Below are 23,168 nucleotides of genomic sequence, written 5' to 3' on the forward strand. Positions count from 1 at the left end.
ACATTTCTTTGGCCACAAGTCAAGAATATATACACTTAATATGACAATTTCACACAAACATTTAATAGGATTAAGTGATGAAGTGATGACTTATTGGACAGACACGGATGTAAACTGCAACTTGATCAGTTGGCGTAGTCATACAACCATAAGGCAGTAATTCTAGTTTGTTTTTTTACTTTTGTGTGAGTCAAATGTAGTGTAAAATCCATCCATCCTAAATTAGCTTAAATAGCGTCAGCAGCTACTCAAACCTGAAGAATGTGCGTGGTGTTAAATGTGTGTTAAAACAAGTTCGGTGCTGTTGGACGAGGCGTCTGCACACATAAAAGAAGGAGGGAGAGAGAAAAGCACCTGAGAGACTGCATGGTGTGGAAGATGCTGTGATAAGAACCCACACAGTGCTTATTTAGACTCCTGCACTCGTGTTTTGACTGAACTTCTCTTCGGCTTTTGTCATTCTCACCTCTGAAGACACTGCTTCCATCTCTGAAAACACTTTTTCTGCACACTCTTTCAGGTACGGCGGTTTTTCTTTTCAACATTTACATCAACAGAAACTGTAACCTACCACTCGTGTTTCTGAAAAGACTGGACACAAAAGCTTTTCTTCAATCTTTGTAAGATGAAGGAAGGAAAGAAAATCTCTCCCATTTACAATGGAGCAGGAATATGTAGGTAGCGTAGATCAGTGTTATAAAAGATTACAGTGTTGATGGCTCAAGTGATGTTGTTTCATACTTTCTTTCGGTGTTAATAGGAAACATTTTACTGAATAAAGGTTTATTCGCCGCCAGTACCTTGGTTATCATATTGGGTCAAACTTGTTCATAAGAATATTTAATTAAATTTTTATCCAGTAGAAAAGACGGAAAAGAAAATGTGACGATCCAAACTACTGAGTATCATTTCCATTCTGTACCAAAAACTGATGGCGGTTGTATGGCCAATTAAAATGAGGTCAATTGCAACAATGGATGTTTCTGTATTAAAAAATGTACATACGCAAGACAAAATAAGATACCATGGTATAAAAAGAAAATTTGCAGTTCTAACTTGACTCTATGCTGCCGTTTACATTCTTAGCCTTGAGGTTGCAATTTCAAACTAACCTGTCAGGTGGTTTGTTACACAGAACCATCTGAGAAGCCGTCATTGGAAACCGCTTGGAAAAGGGCACACACTTTAAAAAAAAAAATACTTGTCAGGTGATTGGATAAACTATTTGTCAATCAAACCATTGCTTAAGCCAGTCGGGAGAAGAGTGGAAACATCACAGCCTTCGGTGTCTTTCTTCTCTTTTCTTTTAATGAAGAAATACTCTCCAGTTCTGATACAACTGATGCTATTGCAGCAGCTAAGCTGACATCTTTCGGAGCCGCCATTGTTGTTTAGAACGTGTCGTCACACACACACAAACACCTAAGCCACGCTCGTAGCTGCCAGTAGCTTCTCGCAGTACACCGATTGGTCCCGTCACTTGCTTGCAGGACACAAACGCATAACTTGAGGTGATTCTCCTGTGATCGAGACATTGAGAATCCAGCTACTGCGCAGGGCAAGTTCAATTTAGCATTTTGAAAATATCCTTCATGGTTTTAATTTTTTCAAGTCTAAGTTAATGCAAAACACTCATTGTATATGGACGTTATGAGAGTAGGGGGTCACTGCAATCATGCCTCCTTTCTGTACTAAAACTAGTAGGTATATTTCCATTGTTTTGTCTCTGCAACACCAGAAACATATCCTCCACTGCAGCTCAGCAAGGAAACACAATAGTAGTGTAATGTTGAAGAATTTCCATTAGAAACCCGACTGTTGAAGCCTTAAATTAGCTTCAGCTGGGAGGATGGACGATTACAGCGACCCATAACGTTTTTCGATGAACATAAACCATGTGAGTGTACTTAAACCGATCCAAAACTACACTGTTTTCAGGAAATGTGGCCTAGATTTTAAGAAACACTCACACCTGTCAGGTTTTATCCCCATCCACGTTTCCTTGTTTACAATAAATGCTTTAAACACTTCATGAAGCTCCTTCAGTCAAAGCCTCACTCGTTCTGCAGTCTGCACATAATGTAAATGGATTCACGAGGAACCTGTTTGTCGAGCGCGTAGTAAAGATTTCCACTTGATGTGTCTTGATGATACCTTTTTGGAAGCGTCTCTTCAAAAAGCTCCAAAATGCACATAAAGCTGCCGCTCTCTTCAGAGCTTTTAAAGGGACGGATGTTGCTTCACGCCAAACGCACACCTTTAAACTGTTAAGACAGCCAGCCATGTGTCTTCAAACCTATTCAGGAACACACTCCACCAGCAGATTTCTCAGTAATGGAGTGACTTTTGGCAGCTCGAACCTTTTACTTCTAATTGCCTTCTGTCACCCTTGATTGGGCTAATTGTTTTCGTTGCTCTATTCGCTTTTGTTTTCTCTTCCTACCGAGGAGGGAGGGAGGACAAAAAAAGATAATTTGCATGTGTGTGCTTGATGTGTGTGTGTGCGTGTCATTTTATAGACTTTTGTGTGTGCATGCAGGAGCTAAAGAGGCTTTAATAGCAGACGTCTACACAAATAAACACACACACACACGCACACACACGCACACACACACATGCACATCTCAACACTGGCTAATAGATTTCTACTGAATATGATAGTAGTGGAAATTTCCATAAAAATGGATCTGTGTGTGAGAGTGCCATTCATAGAGTGCTGGATTGTGTGTGTGTGTGTGTGTGTGTGTGTGTGTGTGTGTGTGTGTGTGTGTGTGTGTGTGTGTGTGCGTGTGCGTGCGTGTGTGTTGGTGTGCATGAACACACCACCAAGCCTTCAAACGATACCCCCCCCTGCAGTGCTGTGTGTATAGCTGCTCTCAGCCCTCTGCCTTCAACCCCTAGAGAGAGGTCCCTCTTTAAACGGCTTTTCACAACACACACACACACACACACACACACACACACACACACACACACACACACACACACACACACACACACACACACACATGCACAGAGACACGGAACATCTCTTTTAAAATGCCTTTTCATTTGACACTCTTAATTTCCATCCATTTCCAATGAAGTGAAATCTTGGTCTTGATTTCTCCATCTACCGGCTTTGAAAAATGAAGTAATTGGAGCTAATTGGGGAATGAGCATGTTATAGGCCTGCATGTGCTTATACACACACACATACATATACGGTATACACACACACACACACACACACACACACACACACACACACACACACACACACACACACACAGACACACTCAAGAATCTACCGCCCTGACTTTTCGAGTATTGACAAACCGACTGAAGAGGAGAAGGTGGAGGGATTGTGTAAATTGCAACCTCTTTGATTCAAAAAGTGGAAATCCTTTTTTGCCATCGATTGGTTTTTTTTTGCACATCAACTGTATAAAAGAAGCCGACGTTGACATTGACAGCTGTGGCATCATTGTCTGAACGCTGCTTTCTATTGACCTCCTCAATGGAGTGAAAATTGACCTCCGATCGAGTGTGCTATATCCTCCTGTGAATGAATGAACAGATGAGAGGAGGGGGAAAGAAAATCAGATATAAGGACGAGCGGACGGAGAGAGAGAGAGAGGCACGACCTGCGGAAATCGGTCGTCAGCTTGTTAAAGCGAGCGTGAAGGACGAGGAAAAACGGAGGGCAAAGCCACGACTGCGAGAACAAGCGAAATGTGAAAGAGGTGGAATGGTGTTTGGAAAGAAAAACAGGCTGCGGAGGAAGGAAGGAAGAAACAGCACTTTGGATACGAGTGCTCTCCACTCTATTCTGCACGGCTGGTTGGCACAGGTCAATGACTTTTTGGGGTTTTATTTGGTGGAGGACGGGTCTGAGGCCAAAGCTGCTCTGAATAGAAGTGCTCAGAGAGAGTGAGTCACAGTCGGGTTTTTTTCCAAGGAGCACAGGTGTCCCTGCTCCGGCTCCAAGGAAAGACTTTCTAATTCAAGAGGTTGGCTTTTGAAATTGGAAGACAGTGAATAAGTTATCATTTAAGCCACAGTACGTTTATTATTATCATGGAGCGGATGGTTGGGTGGAGGAAGAATAATTTGATCAAGTATGGACCGAAGTTAATCCAGAGATCTTGTGCTTAATAAATTCATGGTTGAAGTATAATCTCCAGCTGGTATTTGGTGACATATCGGTATTAATGAAATAACTATTCTGTGATCTACCACGACTACCAATTATTTGGTCTCCACAATGGTAAAAATACTCAACTCTGGTTTCTCAGTCTTTTAATTGCTTATTTTGTTCCATCCAACTGTCTGAAAAAATCCAAATATATTCTTTTTTTTTTATTTATTTTTTGGAACAAACAGAAAAGCAGCAAGCCTCAAATTTGAGAAGCTCAAACCAGATTTTTTTGTTATTTTGCTAAATAAATGTGAAATGATTAATTTATTACAACATTTTAAAGCATTTTTTTTTTGTTAATGGACTTGTGAATTAATCCACTTATAATTTCAGCACTACAATTGTTAAAAGGAAACTGTTAAGATGACTGCCACAATCTCAACACAATATTGATTGTTTATCAGAATCCGTGCTTTGTATCAGCTTTGTGAATGTCTCCCTGCAGGTGAGTATAGGCTGTCCAGAGAAGATGGAGCCCATTACCAAGGTGTCCCACATCCCCGCCAGCCGCTGGGCTCTGTCCTGCAGCCTGTGTCGAGAACACACGGGAACCTGCATACAGGTGAGTCACATGAACTCACATCACTGCGTCTGATCTGACTTTCACAATAACTTTAAACTAAGTTAAGACCTTGTGCTTGTTGGATTATTATTTTAATAACACATTTATATTGAGAAGGAATGGAGTAATCATATATCTGTCTTTTCATGCATGTTGGACAGGATAGTGTCATGTTTGTGTTTTGCGATGCGCTTTTCTCCTCCTTTTTTTTCTTCCTTTTAGTCATCTTCATGCCATTTACATGCACATATCACATCATCTGCACAGTTGGAATGAATGCAAACTTGAACAAAATTGGTAAAAGTTGTAATTGTGTGTGAAAATCAATGTTAAGGTTTCACTTTTGGAAATAGCACACATAAGCACATAAGCTGGTGCAGTGGTGTTGCTGCTTGCAGATTTCTGGAGGTCATCTCATACAAACGACTTCACGCTAAAGGCTGCGCTTCCTTTTGGTCCTAGTTTTTCTGTCTGGACATATAATATTTCAGTTATTGTGGATTTATTACTGTTTTTAATTGCTTATTTATAATACTTGTTTTTTATTTCATTTTATTTTTATCTTGTCTTTCTTTACTATGTCTCTTGTGTGCACTTTACCCTATGCTGCTGTAATCCTGCAAATTTCCCCACTGCGGGACTAATAAAGGATTATCTTATCTTATCTTATCTTATCTTAAGCAATACACCTGCCAAGACACGGTTGGGTCAAATACTGTACATTGGTGGAGGTCATTTCCAAATAGCCGTATAAGTCGCTTGCTTTGACGTAACCACAGCGCTTATAAAGTAGAGAGTGGATTTAATAAGTGGAGGTATTCTGCTGGCGGTAACGTTATAAGGACAATTCAAGTCTTGTCTCGGAGAAATACAGTCTCACTCTCGGGGGGGGGGAAAACATGCCAAAGTCGTGTCCCACTCTCCGTCACACTGGTGAAATACACTGGTTCGATTCTGCTTCCAGTTGCTCGTGTTCATACGACTCCATGAAGAGAGGAAGAGTCCTGTTGTAAAGCAAACCTCAGTCAATGAGCTGAAGTCTGCACGCCCCCCCCCACCCCCACGCTGCTGCACAGCGTGCTGTCCGCTTGTTTATTCAAACTTTATTAATATTGAACGTATCATGAGTCCAACTTGCATCAAATTCGACAAAAGCACTCTCTTGGGTCCGTAGCAATAAACCCACCAAGAGTGAAGTAGAACAGATAAGCGTTTCTCGATATATATGAAGAACACACACACAGAGACTCATTGCTCTATAGTACGGAGCATAAACTCACACACACACACTCACATAAAATGTCTCCAAGCAACACAGATCATCATAGTTCTTAGCCTCCCGCTGGGCTCGGGTGGATCAGTTTGAACCCGGCACCTCTTAAACATGCTGCTGAGTACGCAAACAAAACCCCCACTGGCCCACTAACACTAACCCACTTTACAGCTATCAGCTTGCGGACGGTTCAGGTTTTAAAAAAATGCCCTGAAGGTGAACTGGATTCCCTAAAAGCCCCGCACATACATGCGTGCCAGATGTATACGAGCGTGCGCACCTACGAGTGTGTCCAGATGCGTGTTTGTTTCACGGTGTTCGCTGTCACAGTATTGATGCTTTAGATTAACAGCAGGTACTTGAGCCAGAGTCGCCCGTAGGGAGAGAGGGTTTCTCTCTGCTGCTTCCATGGCTGGAGGCGGACGGCTGTACAAACACGCTCACTGATCGGCTGCCACCTCACACAGCAGGTAGAGATGCAGCACTACCAGCGGGAGGCCTGTGAAGCCTCTGAATGTAGGGAGAAGTGTGAAATAGCAAAGCGGTTTTCTGTCGTTGAAGGTTGAGTAGTGAAAGAGTCAGTTTTCAGTCTTGATTTACACAGATTTACCCGTGTTTTTAATGGAAAGTAGGTCAAAGAGTTCAAACTCGATCAGAAATCTTCCCTTCTAGACATAAGATACCTAAAATATTTGTTCATCTTTTGGTTATTTGGCGAACAAACATTCGTTCCGTCTAATGACACCTTTCTGTGTCTCTTTTAATGTTCTGACATAATGATAATTTGGTGTCTCAGATGTGTTCAGACCTAAATATTTTGAATTTAAAGACTTGCTGCATTAATTAGCAAGTTATCCAAGAGCAGTGGGACTCTAAATTAGTGCTTTTATTAAACAACGGTAGACTAAAAGGTACTTTAGCTTCTTGGATAGTTTGTCTTTACAAACACATATTTCAGAGCAACATGGAAGCCCTTAAGATTTAAATACTTGTTAAGTCTTGTTTAATGGAGATCCCAATAACAGAAAGAAACCAAATAAGTTTCCAATATGTTTTTTTTGGAGGGGGTGTATATTTCTAAGCACAAGACATTTGGAATATTTCTATTTGATTGAATGGTGCAGCCTCAAAAACATGCGTCATTGGGTTTAAATGTTTCACAAAAAGAAAACATAACACAGTGTTGGTAAAGATGACATTACATTTGTAATACTTCCACTTATAGAGATTGGAGTAAGATTATTTTAACAACGAGGGGGATGAAAGGGGAACACTGGATGTTAAGTAGGTCAGTCTTTAAGATTTAGGTTAGCTGAGCGTTGCCTCTCTGTTGTGAGTGTAGGCTGACAACATGTAGGATACCACATGAAAGGCTTCAATTCAGACAAATCAATATCTGTGGGGAGGGGGGGGGGGGAGTGTTCAAATGAAAATGGAGAAAGTCCACGTAAGCCTAGACTCCCACCGGGCATGAGATGTTTGTAGATTTGAGGAAAATCAAAGGTTATGAAAACGAATAGATCAAAATCGAGCCTGACAAAACATCAATATTCCTCAGGTGTCAGGCTCTCTCTCTATCCATCCATGTGATGGATATTGGCATTGATATACTGCAGCTGCGCTGTCAAGTCTTGAAATCAATGATTTCATCAGGATTTCTTCACTTGACAGGGTTAGAAAAAAAAAAAAAAAAGATCGGCCTAGATCTTTATGACGAATGTCTCACTCCAAAGCATGACACTTTGGGTTCTTAAATTCAATCAAGATATTAGGAGCAGATTGAAAAATAAAAAAGATCCTTTAATTACTGCTGTCCTCATAAGCCACCTCTTAATTATCTAGAATTTCTAAACAGATGTGTGTGAGGAGTAACGGCCGGAGACAAATTGAAAACTGTGAAGACTGAGGCTCTTTTTATGCTTAACCTCAAAGATGATTAAAAAAATGATGATAAAGTAATTAATAGAATACTGCAAGTTGGTTGTGAGGTTGCATTGGAAAGCTAATAGAAGTGGATATCAAGAATATGAATGTTGAGTGACGGGGTTTTTGTTTCGTCCCTTATTTATCCTACCTGTAAGAATTCAACTTATTTATCAAGCGACTTACTGCAAAGTGTTGGCAACTGTTTTTTTATTTGTTTGTAATCTATTTGTAGGAATTAATAAAGATGAAATAATGGGAACTTTGAACAAACGCAAAAGAAAACCAAACTGTAGCAGGAAGCAAAGTTTGCTGAGGGAAGATGAGGTACATTAGATGAAATAAACGCCCAAAATGTCCCTTTGTTTAGTAAATATAGGCCCAGATCTGTCTCACGTGGAAAAAGTAGAAGCTGATTAAATCAAAAAATATGATTTATATCTTCTTCTTTTTTTAGAATAGTAGAAGTCCTCACTCAGTATGAGCATTGATAAAAACAATCTCTGCCAGAACCGAGCCGGTGCAGTCGAAAAGGCTAGATGAGTAACTTTTCGTACCAAACAACACATCTACAACACATCTACAACACATCTACAACACATCTACAACACATCTACAACACATCTAGCGGCTCCTCGCTGCGTTCAACCTTTCGTCTTTTTGACACCAAACTAGCGAGATGTCACCCTGACACTTGTGGAAGTCGGGTCTACAGTTAAATCTGTAACTTCACTCTTTAACTAGATGATGTATCAATACCGGTGATATATGATTATCGGATCACACCTTCTGTACCTCCATCTTTGACCTTTTTTTTAGATCAGTGATTTAGTGGATTGAGGTCAGATTTTCTTCCTGAAATGTATTTTGATTATTAAATAGAACAAACATCAAGATCACATAGAAGTGAAACAAATAACACAAATGAAACAAAATTACAAGAGACTTAAAAAAATGTTCAAATATGAAACAGAAATGATGTAAGGTGTGGTTCAGGCTTGATGTCTCTCTGTTTGTCCTCCCAACAGATAAATAAGCTTCAATGCGGAGTCAAAAGAAGGCATCATTACAAGCAAAACTAAACAGAAACTTTTATTTATTCTGGTTCTTTACTAAATAGAAGCTAAAAACAGAAAGACCTCTCAGAGGCCTCACACTGATGTCATGCTCCTCTGAATGCTGAAAGGTTGTGATGATGAACCGGTTTACCTCTCACACTGATGACCTACTTTAGTTCATCAGTGTGTTGTTGTTTGGGGTGGGGTGTGACGGGGAGTGATGAAGAAAAATGCAGCACAGACTACCGCGAGTTCAAGCAACTGAACTCGCGGTAGTAGGAATAGGAATCATTAGGAAATATTCTATATAATAAAATACTATTTTGTTAGTATCAAGTAGTTCCTATTTGGAATTGGACGTTCGGAAAATGTCATGTCATGATTTTCCTAGCCAAAATTAATTAAAACGTTATCTGGATAATATACTGAAATATACTGGAATGACTTTATATACATATATTTTTATTGCATCACAGACAGCATTTTATTTTTTTAAGTAGCAAAATTGAGTCTTTTCTTTCTTACATGATTTTTCCTGTATTTTTTTTAGAAATACTTTTGTGTTCTAGTCACGATTATCCCCATAATGGAAATTCATCACTATCAACTTATTGCAGTGTTTTTTTTAATCGTGATTCGCAATAAATCCTGTATCGTTCCGTTCCTACTTCCTACTTCCTATAAGGATAAGTGCTGGATAAGTTTGCCTGCCTACTTTTATGATTTTTATACGTAAAATCAGCAACAAACTTCAAATTTTCTGTATGAGAGGAAAGGTTGTTTGTGAAGACGTTTGACAGAAGTTGTTTTCCAGTCAGGTTTATCGTCACCACGCTCATAAACAACACAGTGAAGAGATTCACCATCCTGCTGAATGCTGAACTCCTCTGAAAAGCACGAGCACCGACACGCACACACACACACACAACACACACAAACGCAAACACACACATCGACACTACACGCAATGACGGCGACACACAGCCACGAGGGCTCACACAAAATCACACCATGCCTGGAGGGACTCAGTGGGAGGCCGCCTCTTAGTATGACCTGTAATGGATAGCGAAACACACACAAACACAGACACACACTAACGCACACACATCCCAAGTTACCAGAATGTCAGTAGAAATGGGGGAACCGTGTTTGTTGTGACTAGGCTCGTCTTTCCGCTTTGCTGCACTCATATTTGAAACCCTGATAACACAAGAAATGGACCGAAAATGACACTTTAAAACAAATGGCTGTGACAACGTGTCTGAGAAATTGAAGAAAAATGTGTGTGTGTGTGTGTGTGTGTGTGTGTGTGTGTGTTTACATCCGTGTGTGCTCGAGAGAAAGAGAGTGAAGTCGCACCAAGATAGCAACTAAAACAGTTTGTTTTCTTCAAGCGTTTCAATCTGATTGTCTTTTTAATGAACCCACAGACATAATTAACAATCAAATGGGATCTCACGTTCCATTCTTACTATTTTCTCTCCTCCTATAATTACTACGCTACATCTATTGTTTGGCTTCCTACATCTTATCACGCTTCCTTCTCATATCTCACTCCTTGTCAGTCCTGTACTACGTTCTCCCTCCGTTTTTGCTTTCCTAAGCTTTGTTTATACTCGAGCATGGCATCGAGCACAATCTTCTGCAGATAGCTAGCAAGCTCCGCGCACGCACAAAGACGTTTATGCAATGATTGTTGCATTATTTTCCAAAACAACGGATGGCACACAGTACCTTAAAGAAGCAAAATGTTAAAGAGGGCCACCAGCAAAACTGCATAAACCAACCTCCACAATGCAGAGGGGGATATTGTTATCAACTGTAAACTCATATCTCATATTCATTGACCATTTTATTGCCTTTATACAAGCCTTATAAAGAAACCAGTGAAATATGAAATGCCTTGTAAAGAAACAAAGTTTGAACATCCTGCAAACAGTTTGATTTTGCTGTAAAATAATATTTTTTTCAGACTTCCGGTTTCTAAAGCCTCTTTGTAAAATCTTCAGTCATGTCAATAGTGCTTTTAACAGTGAATATTTGTGACATTCATGTCTGAAAAGCTCTAAACAACTCACACGAATAGTTACAAAAATTCAGAGATGCACGACCAACAACGTGACCACCTGCAGAGCCTTCATGCACGACCCACAGGACGCATTTATGTCATTTTGTGCGGCGCCTTCGCTACAGCAACTATAAACTACGATTCATTCTGTCTCTGCCCTTAACTGAATCCCCTCTCTCTCTTCCCCTCCCAGTGCTCCATGCCCTCCTGTATCGTGGCCTTCCATGTGACGTGCGCCTTCGACCACGGCCTGGAGATGAGGACCATCCTGGCAGAGAACGACGAGGTGCGCTTCAAGTCCTTCTGCCTGGAGCACAGCTGCAGCGCCGGCAACAGCAGCATGACGGCCACCAACGTCTCCAGTTCCACCAGCGTGAACAACGGCAACCACACCACCACTTCCACCACCAAGAACGCACACGCCATGGCCAGACCGGACTGGGGGGCCACCATCGGTACCGGTGTCGGCCCTGAGCTCCGGCTGGACCATCAGCACCAACCAAACGTCAGCAGCGCCGCGGAGCCGAGGCCGGTTTTGTACCCGATCCCGGTGTCGGCGTCAGAGCGAGCGGAGCGGGAACAGCTGGAGAGGGAGAAGGTGAGCCAGAGGAAACAGAAGCTCCAGGAGCTGGAGGACGAGTTCTACCAACTGGTGGACCCGATGGAGGTGGCCGAAAACCTGGCGCTGCCCGTCCCACAGGTACGTTAAGCCATGGAACCTAAACACTCTGATGATTCTCATGAAATGATACCAAACACTTCTGTCTAACAGATGCACCTCCTCGTGCATCAAACATTACTCCTGCAGACAGTGACTACGTTAACATGCACCAAATATTCTGGTTTTGGCCCTTATTCCGAAAAAGACAATATTCCTAATAAGCTGTTTTAAATTGGTAATAAAAATGAATATTCAACCCGTTGGGCATATTCCGATTAACATAAAGCGACCCCATGCCGCATCTGTATCAACAAGGTCAGTGAATCCAAATTCGACGCCTTTCTTGGCTGCGTTTTGACGGGTTGATGCCCTAACATTTCGTTTATCACGTCAAAATATGGAAAAGTGGAACGGCAAGAGCAGTTTGTGTCATTTTGCTTCTCCGCCTCAAAATATGTTGTTTGTCAAAGTGTTCTTGTTTGACCTTGCGAACACAGCATCACTCTTTCATTCCTTCAACCACCTTCTTGAAAAGGTCGGCGTATCGATATTTGTGCATATCCAAAAACCTGTTGATATCCAAGTCCTTCATATAGTCCTAAAAGTGGGTGTGTTTTTTCTTCGGACCAGAAATGTTGGCTTCACTTTTGGGCTTCTCTACTTCAGCTTTGCAAACTATTGGCTAGTTTTTTGTGTACAACACTCAGAGCTGGTTGTAAACAGGAAAGAAGCCGTGAGTCGCAGTGTCGCAAAAAACACTGTTTAGACGCTAAGCCAGAATGAACTATATACAGGTCCAAAGAATGCTCCTCATATCCGAATAATATCGCCTTATCCCACATGTTTTATTTGGAAAATGCTTAATTAAAATTAAAAATATCCAAAGAGACTAAAAAAATGGAACATTACCACAAAGACAGACACACAGCTCGCCGATGGGACGGGTCAGGATAGCAACACTCGTTCATGCTTAAAGGAAACGAGTGTCTAAATACTGTCCACTCAGAACAAGGAGCCGGACCCTCCTGTGATCGGCTTGAGAACGTCGCCCGCAACAAAAATCTGCTGAGCAACTTTCCGTCCGTTTGGGCTGAAAATCGTATAAATATAAAATCATAATAAATAATAACTTGTAAGGTCTCTCCATTTGCCCACACAACATTGTTCTGATCTTTTCACAGTATTTCAAGCACACAGCTTATCCACTACATCACATATTAAACAAGATGAAGGGTTTGTAATTAAATGTAATCAGATGTGGTATTGATGAGCTGCATTTAGAGTGCCGGCTCTAGTGCGTTAAATAAAGTGCTCCCTATTCACAGGTGAACTGTCTGATAAATCACAGGCTTTTGTTCAGAACGCGCCGTGATTAACTGGCCTGTGCTTAGTGTCTGAATGTGGTTGTGTCCGCAGGCAAGAGCTTTTTTTTCACTATAAAGGACGACCAAAACCATGAGAAAACAGCTTTATATACTCTGTATCATGCTTTAATGGAATAATTGTTATACTGAGTTTTTTTTTTACATTTAGAGCAGTTTTTTAAGTACAATTTCTATCAGTTTAAAATATTCAGGTGTTATAGAATTATATTGAATTTGAACAAAGCTCTATAAATACATTTTCTTTGCGGTTTCATTTAAAGCCAATCAGCTGACTTTCACAAGAACATTGTACATTTATAATAATGGGGATATTTTTATGTCTTCTTCAAGGTGGACTTCTTATATCAGTTCTGGAAGATGAAGAGGAAGGCCAACTTTAATCGACCTCTGGTGACCTTAAAGAGGGACGAGGTGGACAACCTGGCCCAGCAGGAGCAGGACGTCCTCTACAGACGCCTCAAGCTCTTCACACACCTCCGACAAGACCTGGAGAGGGTGAGTCGTATATGTGTGTGTGTGTGTGTGTGTGTGTGTGTGTGTGTGTGTGTGTGTGTGTGTGTGTGTGTGTGTGTGTGTGTGTGTGTGTGTGTGTGTGTTGGTATAAAGCCTGTTAAAGTTGTTTCTTTTCAGGGTGCAATATTCAGACAGGATGTATTTTTTTTATCTTGTATGTGCATATCTCCATGTGTTTGCACACACTCAGTGCTTGCTAATATTTAAGGGCTAATTGACATTTTTCAGAATGTATCATTGGCAGTAACATATAAAGTTGATTTTGCTTTCATGAATATTAATGTTAAATGAATGAATAGCCTGAAGGATAGAGGCATAATGAAATGGCTGAATGATATACTGAGTGACTGAATGATAACCGCGCAGAATTAATTTGGTTATTCCCTGTGATTTGTGTTCACTGTTAAAGTTTACTTACTATATTTAGAGGTCAGTCGGTACAGAGGATTATTTTAACCTGTTTTCTTGATAAAATAATCAGAAATATTTTGGTTTGTGTGCTTCTATCTTTGGGACGGACAGACTTCAAATTCAATCTCAGACACAAAGCTCAGAAGTAGCGTATGTGTGTTACTTGGGATTTTGAAAGTTACTTGTAGAATAGTATGGGTGGAGGTGTTACCAACTAGAAATATATCTACTTGTTAAAGACTCCAGGTACGCTGTCATGATGGCTCATGTTATTGAGAGGAAAGCTTGTATTTGTAGTCTCCTCAGGCCTTAAGATATATGTCTCAGACACTAGCTGTTAAGTGGTCACCACCTGTGAGTTCAGGTGCATCAGGTGACAGTTTCGTTGTTACCAGACAAAACTGGTAAACAAAAATCTGAGGAGCTTATCGGCGAGGTTTTCAACTCAAACAACCAGAAGAATCACACGTGCATCTGTGTGAAGGTAGGAAGTCTTAGTGGGTTATGTTCAAAGTCTGCTTTGTGGAGCAGCTGCTCGGACTTGTGGTGGCAACCGAAGAACCAATTGGTGAAGGAAGTAGTTGAGCTGAAGAAGAAGATTTTTCAGGTTTGGTTAGTCTAGAAAACTCTGGAAATAGCATTTGGGGAGCTATTGGGGAACCAGAAGGAGAGGAGCTTCTGTGGACAAGGCGGAGTTTGATAGTTGCACATTCCTCCGCTAATGTTGGATAAGATTTACCCCAAAATGTTTGGGATATTATTGGGCTGTCTTGTTATTTTGTTGTCTTTATACTAGCTTTTGCAACTAATTACACTCTTTTAGGATTTTAAGTTAGGGTTACTTTCCCTACCTATTAACAGTGGAAACTGGGGGAAAGTATGAGGTTTTTTTCTGCGGTTAAATTAAAGATATTAGGTGTCATAACATTGATAAACAATCCAAGGAAATAAAAGTAAAGGAAAAAGGTTGCATGCAACTTGCAGTCTGCTTTCTGGAGCTGTGATCAGGAAGTATCAGGTAATAAATGTTCACAGTTCAGACTGAACCTGAACTGTAGTAGTGCAGTTTTGAGGTCAGTATTCCTCCACTGCCTTCAGTAACATAGCTCACACTTGGCAGCTGAATGCTAACCACTATGTAAATTTCCTTTGCTCGGTTTCTCGGATTGGTCGCTCCCGTTGCCATAACCTCACTCCAGGCTCATGTTCGCAGTGCTCTCCGATTGGCATTCACTGCGGCGGCGCTCTCAAAACCTCTTTCTGACCCTGCAATCTACACCCTGCAGAATCTGAATGACAGCGGGCTGCCCACAGCCAAACACCTACTTCACCCCGAGTTTAGAGGGGGGTAAAGTTAACTCTGGCCGCTATGTCGCTTCTTAAATTGGGAAAATAATATACTCAATCTTAAAATAATCCTAAAAAATCTACCAAAACCAATCCATGTTGAAAAAGGTTCCCCCACAAATCCTCTTAACAACCAGTTTAAATGTATTCTCTTTCAGCAAACTTTAAGATAAACCAAATCATCTGGTTATACTAATTTTTTTAGCATGTGATTTGATACGGAGCAGTTGGCTCGCCCTGGTTTGGTTTTAGCTTCATTGATTTCATTTGGCTCACAGTAGGACAACCTTTTGGCAATTAATTATCAACCAAATGCTACACTACTTTGCAACAAACTAGAAAAAATACACAAACACAAACAACAGTTAATCATCGGGTGACCTGTTTTAATTGCTCATTGGATTTTACATTTAGCCTCAGCTGATAATACCATTTAAGTGGACTGAAAGAGTTCTGATCAGACCAACGGATCAGCGTGCTTTCACCCAGAATCCCACAGGGGTTAATTTGGCCCTTTTTTTAGATAACAATTTCTCACCTCTTAACTTGAAATGCTGAAGTGCAACATAATTTCCCACACAAGCAGAACACAAGTGGGTTTACAAGTGGCTGATCCAATTCGTAATCTAGATCGAAAGTTCACGGTGCCATCAATGTGGAATAATAATAATAATGGAAAGACTCAATTACGAGTGACTGCATTTGATCGATAGTCTTTTTTATGTGATGGGAACATTTACTCTGCAGAGGCGTTTGTTTCCTGTCGACTTGTGTAACCGGAAGCCGTACCACAGTGGTCTCCGGTGGTCAGGGTTTATTGATTGTTGCAGGCCATGATAACTTCCTGACCAGTCAGTGTATCTGTAGACTCCATAACAATTCTCCCTCCGGACCTCTTTTTTATTGACGCGTGTGTTGTGGAAGTGGACCATACCATTTAAGGTCTCTGAAGCTCATCCCATCAATAAAAGCTAAAAGAACTGAAGAGAATCAGTAGAAAATAATCTGCCAGTGTATGAAGCATGGTATAACAGCTGTCAATCTGTTTTTTCGTTTGCTTGATTACTAGTCCATCTGTAAATCTTGTAGAATAGAATCTTGGCTAAGCCCCGCCCTCGAACGCAGACAGGCCAATCACAGCGTAGCATTGTCCAGCTCTGACCAGGGTCCTACCATTATCAGGCTCTGCTCCATTACCACATTAAGCATTGACGCCCTTTGAGGTATTGAGCAAGCGAGTTCCACATCTGAAAAATGCCTCCACACAGAAAATTTAACCCACACTCGATGCACAGATATCCTGATACCGTTACTGAGAAGCAATCAGAGCTCAGACCAGACCAGATGTTTTAGGACTGATGATACAGAACAGACAGGTTGAAATGTATTTGGCCTTCACAGATATCTAAAAATCTTTTCTTATTGATGGGATTTATTATAAAAGTATTGGATATCTGACAAAGAAAACATAAATATTCCTTATCAGATGTTCTTTTTTGAGATAAAATGTATGTTTCTCCCATAATTCTTTTATCAGATGGAAACTAATTCAATTTTATGTAATACAATATAATATTATGTCACTCTATTTTGCTTCTCTTTCTGAAGTTGGAGTGCACTGAGCTCTCTTGGTAATCACAAACAAGGTGTCTCAAACACTACCGCCAGGCCTTGAAGGCATCTTGCGTCTCATAATTGTCAAAGAGCTTATTAGTCTGGTAGCGATGTTTCAATCGCAGATGAAAACATGGAGGCGTTTGTTGCTGGGAGACCGTGTCATCAATGGGTGACATCATGTTCACTACGTTCGGAGGCGGTTTTGAACGTCAACAAGTTGTTGAATCTCGTGGCTTCTTCGGTAATCGAGCGGCGTTTCCACTTCAACATCACTCGAATGTCTGACAGTGAGAGGAGGATTGATTTTGTTTGCCGCCGTCGGGTCTCCCATGAGGAGGATTGATCATCAGTCGATCTCCTGTTTGGCCGGGCGAGTGTTGACAGCTCGCTGCTACTGATGCAGAAGGCTGTCGATGCACGAGCTCTCTTATTCTTCTTCAGTCTGTCCTTCCACCTGCTCTCCTCCTCTTTTATTTTTTTTCAGTTTCTCTCAAACAGACAGCTTCCTCGTTCATATCTGACCCATATTTTTAACCCATATTACTATGTTTTGGCTCTATTCAGTGTTGTGAGCAAATGTTCTCCTTGTTGTTTTTTCTTCTTCTTCTCTCGGTTTAAGCGTGATGTCTTGTCCGTGGAGATGGACGTGTGTTGTGTTTGTGTGTCGAGGCGAGTGTGTGTTTGTGTGTGTGTAACAGTGCGCAAGAGAGTATTCCAATCATCTCTGATTTTCTGGCAAATTGAAAAATCCCCTCCATCCTTCCCTCCTGTCATCCCTAGACCCCCAACCCAATCAGACCCCACGACCGAAAAACCCTCCAGCCTGCTGCTTTTTGTGAATAAACGTGTGTGTGTGTGTGTGTGTGTGTGTGTGTGTGTGTGTGTGCATGTTGGTGGTGGAGGAAGAATCCGGGGGCTAATGTTTGGGTGGATTATCCCCCTCCTCTTCCTCTTTGAAGTGCTGCCAATGGAACGAATTGCACCGTGCTGTCCCTAATGCACTGGTGAGCTTTCTCCATTTCTGTACTCCTCTCCTGAGTGTCGCCCAAAACTCACCCCCCCCCCGACCCTCCTCCCCTTTCACCCACATCAGTCATCCAATCAGCGTGCGACAGGTCGAAGCAGTGTGTCGCACTATGATTGGGTAGCGCAAGTTAGCTGCTAAATGTTGCTACTTTTTTTTTTTTTTTTTTTTTTGGGCTTGTGTGGTTTTTTTCAGATCCGGCTAAAGGTGCAGTGTTCAGGTGTGTGTGTGTGTGTGTGTGTGTGTGTGTGTGTGTGTGTGTGTGTAGAGGATGCTTGTGTTGAAAAGGTTGTGAGTGCAAATCCCTGCACCACAAACCACTGTTACCACACATGTCATGAACCATAGACCACACTATGGAAGACTCACATTATGCAGGTAAAAAAAGATTGAATCAGCCATTTAAATAAGTAATCGAGAGAAGAGCCAGAAGTTATATTGTACAAATTAAAGTGTTAGAGTTGTGTTAGAGTTAAAATGATAGATTTTGTAAGTCAGACTTGTTTCTGAATTAAGCTGACTCAAAAAATAACTAGTTAGATATTAGCTTCAAGTAACTTATATGAATAGATGATGCACTATTAGCTTAAAACTATTGAAAATTTCCAAACAATACCCAGGCTTAATGTTCTGATCACTATTAGTCCACTTTTAAAACGCGGTGGTCAAATGCACAAAAAGACCATACAGTCTAAAATGTATTCACACCTCTTCAAAAAGTACTACCCTGAGCCTTCCTCGTAGCACTTATTGTATTCGTATTCGTTTACTGCACTTATCCTATTCGTAGTAGTTTGTAGCACTTATTGTATTCGTATTAGTCTGTTGCAATTATTGTTTTCGTAGTAATTTGCCTCTGCACTATACTTTTGCTCTGGTTTATGCTTTAAGATGCTTGTTTAAGAAAGGAGATGCACTTATGACTTCTGGTGACTAGTAGTTCTCTTGAATACCTATGTTGAATACACTTCCTGTAAGTCGCTTTGGATAAAAGCGTCTGCTAAATGACTGTAATGTAATGTAATGTATTCCTTACTGTGTCCTACAGAGGACTAAACCTGCAGACAAACTTTTTTTGAGCATGATGGCTGCCTCTTGTATCCTGTGTCAGTTTTTTGTCCATGTCCTCGGAAATTAACTTCAAGTTTGCGAGATGCGATACACACAAGAACGGTAGGGGCGGCATGACCGACCCCACGTTCTAACCTTCACACCCCTCAAAGAACGCTACACTACGTGCACATATTCATTTAGTAAATTTGGGGTTCAGTATATTGCTTAAGGACAAGTTGACATGCGGCCTGGAGGTAGCCGGGGATTGAACCGCCGATCCTTCTTTTCAACTCCCGAGCCACTGCCGCGCTTTCGTACACGAACAACAAGTATATCCCCGGCTTAACGATGCCGTTAAAAGGGTATTTACATTCACTGGCTTGGTTTTTCGGAAAGTAGTTGAGGAGATGAGGTTAAGTCCTGAAGCAAAGGGTCAGAGTTTGAGCTGGAGACGTCTGCAGAGTGCAGGGTGGAGGCTCAGACTCTGGAAGCACAGGGGAAAAGAAGCAGACTGGACTTCACAGTTAAAGGAAAGGGCGTAAAACTGTAGGAGAGGTGGATGAATCAGGGGGGGAAACGCCAGGGCTCGGCCCGGGCCAGGAGTCTGGGGAGAGCTGTGCCTGACGGAGGTGAAGCAGGTGTGAAAGAATCCCTTTTCCTTACTCATTTCCTCTGCTGCGTTTTTTTGGTTTTTTTACGTCCACAAATCCTCCAGTCGAACAATTGCAGTTAGTCTTCTCCCTCCCGTCGGTGCGTGGGTGCTCCAGCCAGGCCTGGCACGGCGTCTGATGGCACAGTGCCGCTCTGTGCCCTCCGCCCTCCGCCCTCCCTCCGCTCTCTCACGGTAAAGACTTGGCAGCACACTCGGCCCAGCAGGTCAGCGGTCCCACGCCCAGGAGAACCCCGGAGCAGAACACAACAGTACACTTATGAAACAGTGCACTTAATTCCTTAAGGGGAGAGAGAAAAAGGGGAAGTTTTTTGTATGAGTTAACATATGTTTTACATATCTTCTGTCACGAGCATGGAGTGTAGGAGAAGGGGGATTTGTGGAAAAAGAGACCTGAGAGAGAGAAAGTCAGGATTTTGAAAGAAAGTTTTTTTGGCAGTTGGAGCCAAACCCAGACAGAGGGCAGCACTGGTTGAACGCTGATACCTGTCATTTAAACTCAGCCGGTACGCTCTGTGCCGATGGCGAAGGCGGGAGGAAACCCCATCAGCTATTCTTTCCTTGACTGCAGGTTTACAGTTTCAAAAGTTTGTTCCCCCCCATTGGTGGGTTAGGGTTAGGGTCATTCGGTTTGCATTCACAGTGCAGTGAAAATCTAGTAAGTGTCAAGTTAAGTTAAATAAAATTATGAGGCATGCTTTACGGGGTTTTTTCATCTCAGATTGCCAACATCTTTGGATTTCCTACAATTTTTCATCTTGTGTTGACTCAAATCCACAACTCATGATTGCCAAGATCCACATAACCCACCAACGAAATCGTCCAACTCCTCCAATTACTTCTATTTCATTATTTTTTTTCACAGAAGGAACCACAAAAAAACCTTGGACTCTTCCCATGATTTTTATTTCTTCTCTTAAATCATTTATTCATTCAGTCATTTTTTTGCAGTTTTCCTGGCTCTGATTCTGACTTTTCTTGATTAGAATTATAAAACGCTTGTAGTAACATGTATAAATCAGTCTACAGCCTGCAACAAGTACAAATAGAGCAATTTAATATCACAAGCAAATGACTTTAAAATACATTTCATTGTATTTCATATTCTTTACACAAAGATCTTAACATAGTCTTAGGGAGTCTTATCTATATTTTATACCTCAGATTTTTCTCAATTTATGAGCAATATCTAGAACTTTTGTCAGAACTTTGAAGCATCATAAAGTTCAGTTTTAACTGTTACAGCTACTTATTCCATGTACATTTCACGTTTCAAGTGCTTTAGCATTGCACTTTCATAAAGTTGAGGGATACACAAGATAAAGATTGAAACAAATCGTTTGTACTTTGTATCCAACACTTACCATAATGCAACTCGATGCCATAATTCTTTTTTTATGCAATCCACTGTACAAAAACGACCTCCAACTGGAAAAAGTGCAATGGAAATGTCATTGAAGTCGGAATTCCAAGTCAGAAACTCAAGAAATATGTATAAATAAAAAAATAAAACAAATTATGCTTTCAAAACTTAAGGTCATAACATTTCATAAAAAGTATTTTTTCTTTAAATCATCTTTTATAATTATGTTGTGGTTATTGATGGAGGTCTTCTGTCGATGCTTGTGAAGCTCAGAGACTTTCCATACAAACCTCTGTTTGATTCCGGCGTCCAGGGAAACATATAGACCCGAAGTCTGGAATACCGACTCGGAATAATCGACTTCCGACTTACAATGGATTGCAGCATTAGGACCGTTAGATTTCCTGCCAAATATCTGCACCTTTTAAACTCCACACCCTCACTTTGTTACACTGGCTTCCAGTTTGTGTCCAGGATATTTTGTCTGACTTGACAAAAGACCCTCAGAAGACATTTCTTGTCTCTTCATGCCTAGAAAACTGAATCTGAAAAAAATTGTCGGAATGCCGTGCACCTCATGCGTTTGTGTGTGTGCAGTTTATGTGTACTGTACTCCGACTTTTTCCTCCATACCTGCAGCGTCTCCCCAAAGTCATTTCTCTTTTCAAAGCCGGCACGTTCATTTCATCTGAGGAGAAACGGACAAACCGCAAGACTTTACAAGGTAGTGAGGGATTTGTTATTTTGACTCCTGACACCCTTCTTAGCATCCTCCCCCCCCCAGCCCCTCACCCCTGCGCGTGGTTCGCCCACCGAGCCGCTCGCCTGGCACGAAACCGTCTCTCGTGTTACGCAACGTTAGCCGGGGTCAGAGAAAGGACAGAGACATGGAAAGAGTGACACCGACTCTACTGCTGTGTCTGTTTCGCTATCCATCCCTCTCTCACACACACATCCATCACACACACACACACACACACACACACACACACACACACACACACACACACACACACACACACACAGGTCCATACACACACACAGTGAAGTCAACTTACATGCTTCACTTCCACTTACATGTACTCATATACAGAATCATTCATCACCCTCATGCGTTCCGACATTGCTTGTAATACACACACTCCTACACCTACGCACTTAGACACACATAACTGCAAGTTGTGCGTGTGTGTGTATGTGTGTGTGGGGGGGGTTGTTCTAGCTGCAGGCCAGACGGGCCGAGTCATGCAGCAGACAGACCCACCCTGTTGGATCAACGTCAACCTGGCTCCCCTCACACAGCTCCGCTCCAAACCTAATACTGGCTCACTACACACAATCCTTTCTTTTTCCGTTTCCAAGATGCTTCAGGGTGCCGAGCGAGATTCCAAGACGAGAGTCTTTTTTTCTGTCCAGCGGCAGCCATTACTGTTATATCTCAAACATTTGACTGTCACTTGAAGTGTTTTACCAGCCAAACCCAAGGTTTGTTTTTTTGTAGATTCAGAGAAGGACTTGGTTGGCTTTATCCCAAAGTGACCGGTGGAGTATCGTAGAGAGCAGCCTGGCCCCTCGCTGTGCTTTACTTTACGAGCCCTCTGCTGCAGGATTTTTTGGCCCGTGTTCGTGCTTGCTGATGGGTTCTCCAGAGAGAAAAAGGTTTTGATCGATGGGAATTTGGACGTATAGTTTTTTGAGGAAGGATCAAACACAACACGTCACTTGCCGTTTCTGAGCCCGTTCAGACGCGACCTTCAGTGACCGTACTATTCCAGGAGGATTTATAAGCACAATTCACATTTGAAATCAAACAAATCAAGGTTTAAAAAACATCAGGACTCCATTATGTCACGTATTTACAGGTGGCTGATGTTTTTTTAACTGTAGTTTTGCTTACTCATTTAAATCTCATTAGGTAAAGGCCTCCCCACCCACCAAATTCAGGAGATACTGTTGAGATCTGTTACCTTGTTTAGTTTTTAAAAGGTCATCTTCATGGGGAATAGTGCAATTTAAACAACTTTTAATGTATTTATTTGCATTGGCTATGTAGCTTTGGG

At 41.5% G+C, this 23,168-nt stretch overlaps 1 protein-coding gene across 1 annotated transcript in view; it reads left to right on the top strand.

Moving 5' to 3' along the window:
* Positions 1–23,168, top strand: part of jade2 (jade family PHD finger 2) — a 171,506-nt gene that overhangs the window by 97,682 nt on the left and 50,656 nt on the right. The window contains exons 8-10 of the mRNA XM_054626084.1: positions 4,626–4,742; positions 11,258–11,764; positions 13,441–13,605. Of these exons, the coding sequence (XP_054482059.1) occupies positions 4,626–4,742; positions 11,258–11,764; positions 13,441–13,605 (789 nt within the window). The remainder of the gene's footprint in view (positions 1–4,625; positions 4,743–11,257; positions 11,765–13,440; positions 13,606–23,168) is intronic.

This window comes from Anoplopoma fimbria, chromosome 24, assembly GCF_027596085.1.
Source record: "Anoplopoma fimbria isolate UVic2021 breed Golden Eagle Sablefish chromosome 24, Afim_UVic_2022, whole genome shotgun sequence".
Classification (NCBI taxonomy): Eukaryota; Metazoa; Chordata; class Actinopteri; order Perciformes; family Anoplopomatidae; genus Anoplopoma; species Anoplopoma fimbria.